This window comes from Anabrus simplex, chromosome 2 (assembly GCF_040414725.1).
Source record: "Anabrus simplex isolate iqAnaSimp1 chromosome 2, ASM4041472v1, whole genome shotgun sequence".
NCBI classification, from domain to species: Eukaryota; Metazoa; Arthropoda; class Insecta; order Orthoptera; family Tettigoniidae; genus Anabrus; species Anabrus simplex.
This window is the reverse complement of record NC_090266.1, coordinates 858,321,858-858,335,569: the sequence shown is the minus strand read 5'-3', so window position 1 is coordinate 858,335,569 and position 13,712 is coordinate 858,321,858. Positions and strand designations below refer to the sequence as shown.

At 38.6% G+C, this 13,712-nt stretch overlaps 1 protein-coding gene across 1 annotated transcript in view; it reads left to right on the top strand.

The window, feature by feature from the left end:
• Positions 1–13,712, top strand: part of Vps13D (vacuolar protein sorting 13D) — an 866,734-nt gene that overhangs the window by 409,570 nt on the left and 443,452 nt on the right. Inside the window, 2 exon segments of the mRNA XM_068226303.1 lie at positions 6,895–7,135; positions 10,674–10,883. Coding sequence (XP_068082404.1) covers positions 6,895–7,135; positions 10,674–10,883 — 451 coding nt within the window.

Below are 13,712 nucleotides of genomic sequence, written 5' to 3'. Positions count from 1 at the left end.
GGTATGATGATAAACGGTGTTAAAAGTCAGGTTGTTTCACAAATAGGAAAAGTCCTCTCAGTTTTAATTACTGCACTACCGAGCTCGATAGCTGCAGTCGCTTAAATGGGGTCAGTATCCAGTATTAAATGTTAAACAATTAATACGGTCAAAATGAAAATAATTACTTGTAACAGTATCCAGTAATCGGAAGATAGTGGGTTCGAGCCCCACTGTCGGCAGCCCTGAAGATGGTTTTCCGTGTTTTCCCTTTTTCACACCAGGCAAATGCTGGGGCTGTACCTTAATTAAGGCCACGGCCACTTCCTTCCCATTCCTAGGCCTTTCCTATCCCATCGTCGCCATAAGACATATCTGTGTCGGTGCGACGTAAAGCAAAAAAAAAAATTACTGCATTGATGGGGTGAAACTTCCTTTTGGGGATCATTGTAAGTACCTAGGTGTTAATATAAGAAAAAACCTTCATTGGGGTAATCACATAAATATGATTGTTAATAAAGGGTACAGATCTCTGCAGATGGTTATGAGGGTATTTAGGGGTTGTAGTAAGGATGTAAAAGAGAGGGCATATAAGTCTCTGGTATGACCCCAACTAGAGTATGGTTCCAGTGTATGGGACCCTCACCAGGATTACTTGCTTCAAGAACTGGAAAAAATCCAAAGAAAAGCAGCTCGATTTGTTGTGGGTGATTTCCGACAAAAGAGTAGAGTTACAAAAATGTTGCACAGTTTGGGCTGGGAAGACTTGGGAGAAAGGAGACGAGCTGCTCGATTAAGTGGTATGTTCCGAGCTGTCAGTGGAGAGATGGCGTGCGAGGACAACAGTAGACAAATAAGTTTGAGTGGTGTCTTTAAAAGTAAGACAGATCACAATCTGAAGATAAAGTTGGAATTCAAGAGGACAAATTAGGACAAATATTCTTTTATAGGAAGGGGAGTTAGGGATTGGAATAACTTACCAAGGGAAATGTTCAATAATTTTCCAAGTCCTTTACTATCATTTAAGAAAAGGCTAGGAAAATAACAGATAGGGAATCTGCCACTGGGTGACTGCCCTAAATGCAGATCATTAGTGAATGATTGATTGATGGATTGATTGATTGATTGATTGATTGATTGATTGATTGATTGATTGATTGATTGATTGATTGATTGATTGATTGATTGATTGAAATGCCAATGGTCTACTGCTGCTTGGTTTATGTGCTGAACATGAACTCTTTATTACTAATACACAGTTCTGCCTGCCTAATCGCTACAAGACCACTTGGATGCATCCTCACTCAAAGCAGTGGCACATCCTTGATTATATCGTCGCCAGACAATTTGATAAAAAAGATGTCCTTGTTACAAGGATTGCAAGAAACATCGATGACTGCTGGACAGGTCATAAGCTCCTTTTTTGCTGGTTGAGAATCTCAATCTGTCGCAATCCAAAAAGATCCATCCACAACCTACCCAATAAGAAATTTGAAACTTCTAAACTTTAATTGAATCCATTGCTACAGATTACAGAAATGCAATCTCAAACAAACTGGCTAGTCATCCAGTCAGCAGTGATAGTACAAATCAGGGGTGGGCCACGCTTTAGAAGGTCATCACTTATTCAGCTGAGGAAACAATTGGTTTTGTGAGAAGAAAAAGACAAGACTTGGTTTGATGAAATTAATGAAGAAATTAAATGTCCAATCAATGCCAAACGGGAAGCCCATCTATCCTATCTTCAAGATCCATCTTCCAATGTGAAGAAATCACATTTTTTGGAATTTAAGGAAAACGTCAGGCACAACTTAGGGAAATCAAGATTAACTGGCGGCAACAAAAAGCTGAAGAACTGCAAAGACTCTCCGATTCCCATGACCTGCAAAACTTCTGTGCTGGCATAGATGAGATATATGGTCCAATTCGATCTTCATCGGGGTCATTGAAGACTGTTGACAACTTCATCATTTTAACTGCTGATGGAGAAATTTTAGAGCGTTGGAAGGAACGTTTCTATGCGTTTCTAAATCGTGTCTCCAATGTCGCTGAGGACTTTCTTCGTAATGTCCCTCAGCAGCCCCAACAACCATCTTTGGCAGTTCAGCCCACATACAGAGACTTCACCAAAGCACTTGATCAACTAAAACCAAGAAAGGCTCCTGGTCCTGATAACATCCCTCTGGAACTGATACAAATTGGAGGTATACCCTTGAAGACTAGACTTTTCACACTCATCCTCTTGATTTGGGAAACTCGAAAAATACCTAACAACTTGAAAAATTCTACCATCACTATCTTCAAGAAAGGCGATCATAGTGTATGTGGGAACTACCATGGTATATCGTTTTTGTCAATTGCAGGTAAAATTCTTGCAAGGATTCTATTCAACCGGCTCCAAGTTATCTCAGAGAGGATTTTGCCTGAGTCTCAATGAGGTTTCCGAACCTCCAGAGGCACAACAGATATGATCTTCTGTGCTGGACAACTCCATAAAAAATGCAGAGAGCAACAGCAGCCTCTGTATTTAGTTTTCTATGATGTGGAAAAAGTCTTTGATTGAGTACCAAGATGTGCTACGTGGAAAGTATTGAGACATTTTGGATGTCCTGAACGTTATGTGGAATTGGTTCAAGCCCTTCATGATGGCATGTCTGGACAGATTCTTCATGGTAACTCGGTGTCGGATTCGTTCCCAATTACTCGTGGACTGAAAGAAGGCTGTGTGCTTGCTCCTACACTTTTTGCACTGTACATGGCTGCCATGCTGCATGAATTATCTGCAAACAACTTAGGTATGGTGATTAAATTTTGTTTTGGTGGAGGCCTTTTCAATCTGGCAAGACTTTGCTCACAAAGACTTACTCTGTTTACCCGGGTGACAAAACTGCAGTATGCTGATGACACCGGATCTCCTGCTCTAACACCTGCAGAACTATTACAGTCAGTCAACTGCTTTAAAACTGCATGTGATTGCTTTGGTCTTGCCATTAAAGCAAAAAATAAAATAAAATGAAGGTACTTGCACAAGCTGTCCCAGGATTAACTCTTCCGGAGTTCAGTATCTCCATCTTAGACACACACTATCGGCGTGATATCAAAAAACTTGAGCACTTCCACCAACAGAAAGTGATATACATCTTGAATATTAAGTGGGAGGACTATGTGACGAACACAGCAGTTCTCGACAAAGCACAGCTAAATAGCATTGAGGCAACAATCATCGCTCATCAGCTGAGATGGTTAAGCCATGTTTACCGCATGGGTGATGCCAGGCTTCCCCGCCAAATTCTTTATGGTGAACTTTGCTCTGGCAGTAGACCTCATAGAGCCCCTCTTAAGCCATTAATGACCCACTGAAACACATCATGAATACCACTGGTATAAATGTACAGACATGTGCTGTAGACCGTTCACTGTGGTGGAACACTACATCCACCGCTGTCAACTTGTTTGAAAGAGAACGCCGCAGACATCAAGAAGCCAAGCGACAAGCAAGAAAACTCCGTCAGTTACATCCCCGCCCTCCTGCATCCATTCAGTGTGATTTGTGTGCGCGTATGGTTTATGCCAGGATTGGTCTGTGTAGTCATCACAAACACATCCATAAACTGAGTTGAACTGGTCAATGTATGCAGGAAGAAGTTACATATACTCGGATCAAGTTACAGCTGATGACGATGACGACGACCCCAAAAATCACTTGCACTTAAATCAGGTAAACAAGGAGGCCTCAATCCACGGCTGATTTCACAGTTTAGAAATGCCATATCATTTGATATAACTTTCACAATTTTTAGTAATAAATTTATGAACTACGTGAAAAAGAAAACGTGGTGACAGCATTATACTTGAAACAACTTGAAATAGAATGATATGTTTCATTGTCAAAAGAACATAATCAGATTCTATCAAATCACACTCAAATATTGAGAAAAGTATACATGTTTATTTATGTTTAGAACAGTATAAACATACATGTTTATTTTTGTTTAAATAGTTATGAACTTGAAAATCTGGAACTTATCGTTAAGAAGTCCTGTTTATCTCCACTCCAGCATAGAGTGTGAGGTGTTGAAAAAACCACTGCTCCATCATTGGTGCGATTCCAGCTTGTTAGCTAGTCTGTTGACCTTCTGGTATACCACGGCCCCACCCTGGCTAGGTCAGTGATATGCTATATTTTACGTTTAGGCATTTTTTAGTGCTCTCCTCATTATTATTATTATTATTATTATTATTATTATTATTATTATTATTATTATTATTATTATTATTATTATTATTATTATTATTGCATTCCATCCTTCTAAGGACCGCATTACAATTTCAATTCTTCCTCCTTAGTTGTTTTTTTTTCCTTTTCTTCCAGTATTCTTTCATTGTTTCACTGCTTTTTTTCCTGTCTTCAGTCCACTTTGTGCCTGTTTTCTTTTCCTTCCTCCTTTGGAATCCTTCCATTTGTAAGACTTTCTTCCTAAAAACCTTTCTTTCCAATAATTCTGCTTCTCGTATGTTGTTCCTTTTCAGGTCTTTCTTGACTTCTTTAATCCAGGTGGTGGTAGATTTCTTTCCCAAAGGTACTTGAAGATTCGTTTAGTTAGTCTATTGTCATCTATTCTATAAATGTGTCCAAGAAATGGCAATCTCCTTTTTCTTATTGCTTCTGATATATTTTCTATGTTATGGTAAATTTCATTGTTACTTCTTAATTTCTAAAACTCTGCAATTCTTAGAGGACCTAATATTTTCCTTATAATTCTTCTTTCTAATATTTCTAATTTATCAAGCCTAGACATTCGCTGGCATACAGACATTCTGGTTTCACTACTGAGTTGTAGTGCTTTATTTTAAGTTTTGTTGGTAAGCACTTTTTGTTGTAAGTATTCTTAGTTATACTGTAAGCTCTTTCCATCTTTTGTATCCTCTCCTCTATAGCAGATTTTTCTAAACCATTTTCTTGAATTGTCTCACCCAAATGGAATTTCTTTACCTTTTCTATTTGACCAATATCCGTTACTAAAATCTTCGGGGCACTTTTTATATTCGTCAAAAATTTTGTTCTCTCAGCAGAGATTCTCAAGCCTGTCATGTTGGCTGTCTTTTCAAGGAAATTGACTTGCATTGCTGCATCTGTAAGGCTTTCTGTAAGTATGGCAAAGTCATCTGCAAATGCTAGGCAATTTATTGCAACACCTTTGTTCATTTTCCCCAGCACAAATGGCAATATTTTGGATTCTTTCAGTTTTTCATTCCAAATTCTTACAATTTTTTCCATGACACAATTGAAAAGGAGTGGAGATAAACCGTCTGACACCTGTATTTATTTTGAAAGGTTGAGATATTTCACCCATAAATTTTACTTTCGAGATAGTGTCTCTAAGGTTTTCACGAATTACGTTTGCCATTGTTGTTGCTATTGTTGTTGCTGTTGTTGTTTGAGAATTAGGTTTTGTGTCCTTTTTATTGTGTTAACTTTTTAGATAGAGCTAATGTTTCTGTGTATATTTGAACTCCTCTGAGAAATGAATTAATCATTAATATCTCCATGATTATTACTTGTATGGTGAAATTGCATGGAGCGTAAATGATGGAAAATTTTTAGTGTAGAAATTTGATTGTGTATTTTTTGATGCAGCCAAATTGAACAAAGAAATTTGACATTTATGGTTTTAGTCCCCTTAATATTGCTATGCTACAATATATTAATCAAATAATATACTCTATAACCTAAAACACCCTGTGGATATGCCTGAACTTAATAAAATACAGGGTTTCAAGAAATTCTCTTGAGTCGTTTTCACCATGATGTTGAGGCAGACAGATGAACATGAACTGAACCCACTTTTGACTTTCGTAAATCTAATCCAAGATAAAAGCAAAGTATGAGGCAAAAATTTGAAGTGTACGGTCAAAATTTTAATTTTATTTATGTAGCTATTTGCAATAAGTATTGAAAGTCTATCATGGTAAAACTGTGCATCTATGCAATGCTATATATACTGACCTTGAACTATTTCTTTTTAGGATATTTTGTTATGAAGGAAGCCATTCATTTTCAGTGTCAGCTCTGTTAATTCAGCTTACAGTTTTTCAGTCTGTAGAATGAAATCGTCTACTTACAATTGTCCCTATTATACAGGTATGTTATAGTCTTATAAATTTTGTTTTTGACAGACTGAAAAGCTGTAAGCTGTATTGTTAGGATACACGTATATTTACATGCATTTAATACTGAACCTTAATATATTCATTTTCTCTCGCTCTTTCTCACCCCTGCGTGGTACTAGTCATACAGTTACAAGCTTGCATTTAGAGATGGTGTATGTAAAAATTGTACAGTACTACATGTATAAAAAGCATCTTGCTTATTATCATTATAGTTACAATTTGCTGTATTATTGTAATTTCCTTTGTCCACATCCTTAGTTAAATGGTCAGCATTGAGGCCTTTGGTTTAGAGGGTTCTGGGTTCAGTTACCAGCTGGGCCCGTTAATTCATCTGGTTCAGGGACTGGGTCTTGGTGTTCATCATAATACACTTCTCTTCATTTACACACAACACGTCAAACTACAAACCACTACAGAAACACTCATCTAGCATCCAGCCATAAAGCTGAACCAGATCCAGTCGTGCAATTCAGATTGCACCTGTGACCCCACCAGATAGTGGGGAAAAAGCAGTAGAAAAATAATAACAAAAATATAATTTCCTTTCCATAGAATACATTGCTTGTGACTATATAAAAGGTAACAGTCCCCACCTACACATTATTACTGCATTGCTACTTTCCCTCAAATTATACACTGACGATAAAGGCAAATTTCCTTGTGTTTCTTGGTAGCAGTAATTTTAGTCTTCTTGAAATTTATCCATGAGCAGTGGTTTGATAAAATTTGGTGAAATGTGTGCAGGTTCCTCAGCAACAGATGCGGTCAACCTGTCTTTTATTGGACATCAGTGCTGGTTCTCCTGTTATCCTGCTTCCATTGAGCTCTCGCTCAACTGACATCCTTGTTATGGACCTGGGAAAATTAACTGTAAGCAATTGTTTCAAGCTCTCTGGATCAGATGGAACAATTACTGCCATGCATAAGAAGACTGCTGCAGCATATGTACCACCTGAAGCGCATTTTTCTACGGAGGCCCTTCCTGGTAAGGTGATTTATTTTATCATCATCATCATCATCATCATCATCATCATCATCATCATCATCATCAACAACCCCACCACCACCACCACCACCACCACCACCACCACCACTTGGAAGAAGAGGAGGGAGAATAGGTTTCTTACTTTAATTATTTCTAAGCTTCATTATCGCTGCTGTTCATATATTCTTAATATCTTTTCTCACTGATGTTATTTTCAGACATTATTGAAATTTTAATAGGAAACAGAAATTCTCATGGTGTTCGAATAGCTTGTCTGCCTCTTACCTGGAGGATGTAGGGTTGATTCTCGGCTTGTTAAAGAATTTTTATCCTGGGTTAAGGGCTGGAAAGCCTTTTGAGACTGACTGAGGAGCTGTCTGGGTTCAATTATGAAAGCTAAGCAATATAGTTGAAGGGGGAATGATAGCTGAGCAACATAGTTACTGGCTTCTTACAAAGGTAGCCGTGATTCAAATGATGGCCAATGCATGTGAGAGTTTTCAAACTGAAACACACATATCTTTGGTTCATATTTCATGTAAAAGTAGTGGTCACATGCTTATGATCACGAGAGCAGCAGTCATATAAGATTATAAACTTGCTTGCCTCAATGTGGCTTACATTGCTATACGCTGACTATATGACACTGTGAAATCTACAGTTCATCTGTCTGGGCAGCAGTCATCTTGGCAGGCCAGGGTCCTTAATGGGCTGCATGTGCCATGGATTTATTTTCAGGAAAGACCTGTATTTTTTATGTTGGGACTGGGAACATCACATTCTAAGTGTTGGGTATAAGTGATGACGATAATATATGGCACGTAATACCTTAATTAAAATTAAGAAAAGGCATGTTTGTTATGTAGTGGAGAAATCATGCAATATCTCTCCTTTTCTAAACAATATTGAGAACTGTTAGGGAAACAGTTTGGGAATTTCTGTTAAATCTGCAGAAAATTGTTGAATTTTATTATATATTTGTAAATTTAAAATATGTTCCTTTTTTCTTTCTTTTTTCCCCCTTTTTTTCTGACTGATGGAAGGTGCAGTGTACTAAGTGCTCAGCTGCTTTGCACGAGTTGTGGGATCAAATCTCAGTGCAATTGATTTGGCATGTTGGAGTGTTTAAACATCAAAGACTCCATGTCTTTAGATTTACTACCATGTTATAGAAACCCCTTCTGGTTATAATTTTGGCCTCATCCCACTTCATTAGCACCCTAATTCTGAGATCAATGCATTGGTTTAGTAAAATATTGACTCATTCCTGAAAAATTCTTCCTCTTCCTTTCCTCTTATCCTGCTCCTGCCAGGTCAGGGCATTTATTGTACTTACCCACCTTCCTCTCACCTTCCACCATTCCTCTTCCATCAGTTTTTCCCAGTCCAAGTTTCTCCTTCTTGCACTCCTCTTTATTGAATCAATCCACCTTGTTCTAGGTCTCCCTCTTGCTTTCCTTCCCTCAAACTTCATCTCCATCATCTGTTTTGGTATTCTTTTCTCCTCCATCCTCTTTACATCTTGGTTTACTCCTATCTGTTCACTTATTTAAGTTTTCAATTCTGACCTCTTTCTCATATCTTTGTTTCTCAATCTGTCTTTCCTTGTCTTACCTATCATACTTCTTAGGTATTTCATTTTGCTGGCTTGAATTCTATTCTCCTCCCTACTTGTCATTGTCCAGGTCTCAGTCACTTAAGGCAATATGGGTGCTTAATACATTTTGTACACTATCTCTTTACATAAATTAATTTTTGTTTTTGTTGGTTGGCATGACCTGGGTAATTGTGATATCCACATTTAAGGGTATAATTGTATATTTGGGACTAATATATGCTTGGAATCTCCAAGACCATAAAAGTAGTTCATCGGACATAAAGTTACATGCCCTTGAATTCTAAGTTAGGCACTATACCAACATAATCTTTAGAAGCAAAAAATTCTGATGAAAAACTACAATTATCTGTTTGCATAGGTTCTTCGTGGACAAGAACAACGAGATATTGTTTATGTAGCCTTCCACTTCAACTCCAGGGTAATATTGGGATGACACCTAATGTTTAAGGCTGTGGTTTTCCCTTCCCTTCCCTTCCCTTCCCTTCCCTTCCCTTCCCTTCCCTTCCCTTCCCTTCCCTTCCCTTCCCTTCCCTTCCCTTCCCTTCCCCCGCCAACTTTAGCTCAGAAGGTCAACACTCTACCGACAGTTACTCAGTCCAGCACTGGGTTTTTGTGACCGAGGCACAATACGTATTCCGTATTTTAGTACAGTTAAGACCCCATATCCTCACAAGTTATCAGCTTCTTCCAAAAAATATAAAAATACAGGTCTGTTGATGTTGACTTAATCTCCTGGAATGAAGCTTCAGTAACAGATATTCCTTATGAGGCTATTGATCTTAGGTTGAAGAGGGCAAGTGTAGTAGTAGTAGTAGTAGTAGTAGTAGTAGTAGTAGTAGTAGTAGTAGTAGTAGTAGTAGTAGTAGATAGTGATTTAAGTGTGGATTTCAAAATGAGAATTGTGATGGAAGATGATACTGTAGAGTTATTTTTAAGTACAGAATTGCAGGGAGTATAATTGCATTTTTGCTGGCTTTCATATTCAACAATGAGATTCATTAAGAGACTGTAGCAAACTTGCATATTGAAACAAATTTTAATATATGGATGTTTGTGTATGTTGTGCATGATAAGATGTTGCATTCTACAATGATACTTTTGTCTTGTCTTTAGATATTTTCTGACTTTTTGTTAGAAATTAATACACCTTCAGAAAATCATTTCCTTCCTTGCTTGAAATGTAATATTTTAAAAATATATTACTGATACAATCTCAGTAAATTTATTATTAATTTTCATGTAGCTTGCCAGTGTAAGAATTGGAGTATGCATAAAAGTGTCTCTTTCCATAGCCAGCTTACTGATATTTTCAATGAAATTTTGGAGATCAGGTGTTCTGTGTTCAAGTGGACAAGCCCAAATTTCCAAATTCATATGACCTACTACACAAGACGTATTAGTTCACTATTATAATTTAAGCAGGAGTGTTGTCATAGCAATGTAATAAACAAAGCAAACACACCCCAAGGACCTTGGTGTACCAAGCAACCGCTGCTCAGCCCGAAGGCCTGCAGATTACAAGGTGATGCATGGTCCTCTCGCCCATTATGCTTGGTTTTCTTAACCGGGGTCGCCATCTCACTATCAATTGTAATCACGTACACTGAGTGGACCTTTGCTAACCGTCAGGTCCACGTAAAAATCCCTGGCCTGGCTGGAAATCGAACCCGGGCCCTCTGAGTTAGAGGAGGCATGCTGACCCTAGACTGCAGGGCTGGCATAGCAATGTAATACAAATGGTAATATCAGGGTTATTTGCTATTTCAGGTGGGATATCATTGGGAATATTCCTTCCTGTTGTTGAAATTAAAATATGAAATGTTGCAGTTGTTTACTTCATTATGTTGAGAAATAATGAGGGAGTTTACTTTAAGATACTGTATTTGTTGGTTGATCATAATGGGCATTCTGATATTTCAGCTCCCTGCTTACTAGATGTCATGCAGGTGGACCTAATGAACATGGATCTTTATGCTGGACAGCGTGTTGCTTCAATAAATCAGCGGCAGACTGGTGCGCTTCAGGTTGGATCATTCTCAGTCAGTAAGCATGGTCCACCATTACTTCGTGAGAAGTGTCACCTTCGTCTTCAGGTCGATAGGAACTTGGAGACTTACCGTACTCATCATGGTAATTAATGTCATTTACTTAATTTTCTTGTGGGTATTCCTTGTGTAGCATCTTTGGAAACCATTCACTTATATAAAAGTTACCGGATACGATATTAATACCAATGTGATGCCACATAATATTCTGGTGAATGATACTTTTTATGTCACAGGAGCCAGCTGCAGTAGCTCCAGAAATCTATGTAAACTTTCTTAATCTATTAGGATGTGCGTGGGTATTTTTTGCCCAAGGCAAACTGAATTGTGAATAATTCTTGGTGTGATGGGTATTCTGCTGTCCACCCCTTGTTATTTTACCAGTGGACTCTCCCATACAGTTCTGATTGCTTGTCATTTTTGTGGCATTAGTGTTATTCGAACTGGTTACACGTTTTTATGCTTATGTCAGTCTTCTACCCAGCACGCATGCTTGTGTAAATTTTCAGTGAGATCTAATATTCTTGTGGACTGGCAGACTATTTGCAATGAAGAGACTAATCGATAAGGATATCAGTGATTTACTTGGTGATGAACAAGGTGAATTTTAGTGTGGAAGTGACGATTCAGATATATAATTTGTTTGTGAAGTTGATTATGGAAGCGATACCAAGCAACGCAACTGTGCCTCAACCCTTGAAGGTATTTCCTTCATTGAATGTATACATGAAGTTGTTGACGTTATACCTTTAGCTAGGAGACTTCATGTTTGTAAGGGGCAAAATGGATCCGTATGGTACAAAAGTATCATTTCTGAAAGGGGCTGCATTAGAGTGCAAAATATTATTTGTTTCCAGGTCCCAATGGAGATGCATGAACTGCAAAGATTGCTGTTGATGTTAAGGGCTAAAGGTACGAAGGCGGATTAAATATAAATGGGAATTTGAACGTACCACTGCTATTAGTAATAATTCTGAGGTGGGGCTTTGCCAAGATGTTGGTGAGGGTGTCTAGAGAAGGGGTTTGCACGCGCGAACAACGGTGGAGAGCTGGGCGGCTTCAGTACGCCGTGAGTTAGGAAGAGGTGCACATGTCTGTTACGCAACACATTATCAAATTTCTCACAAAAGAGGGCACCAAACCTTCCTAAATTTTGAGATGGCTCCGCGCACTGTTTGGGGAAGAAACACTTCCACGGAGTCAAGTGTATGAGTGGGCTAAAAAATTTGTGGCAGGAATTGTGTGGAAAATGAACCTCATGAAAGGAGACCAGGGACAAGCATCACTGACAATAACATTGCTGCCATTCGTGACATTATTGGTGAAGATTGGCGAATAAAAATTTTGCAAATTGTGTTAGTCATAGGAATAAGTTACAGAAGTGTTCACACCAATTCGAGATGAACTCCATTTCAGAAAATTGTCTGCCAGGTGGGTTCCTTGTCTCCTCAACCAGGAAAAAGAAACTTTACGCGAGGAAGTTTGTCGGAGACTCCTGCGTTGCTACGAGGAGGAAGGAGAGGATTTCTTGCATCGTATTGTGACTTGTGATGAAACTTGGGTGCATCATTACACCTCAGAGTCAAAGCAAGCAAGCATGGAGTGGCGGCGAAGAGACGAAGCAGGTCCAGTCAAGGACAAAACGCCCATCTGCTGTTAGAGTGCTTGCAACCGTTTTCTGGGGCTCCGCGGCCGTTTTGCTGGTGAATTTTCTTCACGAACAAAGGACAATTAATGCAGCCTGTTACTGTCACCTTTTGGATGAAGCAAAAGGTGCGTGTCGCAACAGGCGATGTCAGCTACTGATTCAAAACATCATTCTCCTCTGTGACAATGCAAGGCCGCATACTGCTGCTTTAATGCAGGAAAAACTGGAGGAAATTCACTAGACACCTCTGGAACACCCTCCGTACAGTCCAGATTTCTTGCCCTGTGACTACCATTTGTTTGGACCACTCAAACAAGACCTAGGAGGACAGCAGTTCGATGATGATGCAAGTGTAGAAGAGTTCGTGTGCAACTGGCTCCACACACGTTCCTCTTCTTTCTTACCAATCCGATGGAGAAAATGTGTATCGAAGGCAGGACACTACGTAGAAAAGTGATCTCTATATGTGTATATTTTTGGTTGATGAAATAAATTTTAAAACATAATTCCCGTGTATATTTGATCCACCCTCGTAGCATATACAGCCATTTACAGTGAGAATGTGAAGTCTAAATTAGCTAGGGAGAGAGGTGCCATAGAAACTAACAAATTAAAAATTAAAGCTTTCCTTGGACTTTCATTCCATTCTGGTATGCTGTGATAAGCGCATTTCGGTACAAGTTGTCTTTGGGCCACTGACAGCAGTGGTGTTGACATTTTCATCGCGATGATGTCGAGGAAGAGATTTTTTTTCACCTATTTTGCATTCAGTTTGACACAATTATTTACGTAGATCAGAGACGTTCAACCAACAAACTCGCACCCATATGGGAAGTTATTGAAATATTGAAGCAGAACATACAGAATGTTTAAATAGTGAATATGCTACCATTGATGAGAAGCTAGATCCTTTTCTTGGTCCCTATAGTTTTAGAGAGTATATGCCGAACAAGCTGGCTAAATATAGCATCAAGATATTTTTATTAGCTGTGGATCGTACATTCTACTCCAGTAATTTAAAGGTTTATGTTGGCCAGCATTTGGAAGGTCCATATTCATCAAGACAATAGTGCATGTGCTATAGTGAAGCAGCTCTTTTTTTTTTATTGATCACACTGGGAGGAACATAAGCATGGACATTTTGTTCATGAGTGTGCCATTGGCAAATGATTTGCTGCTGAAAAACTACAGGACCACTTGCGTAGATACTAAGGATGAACAAATGTGAAATATCACCTTAACTTGTATCTTCAAAAAGGGGTTTTC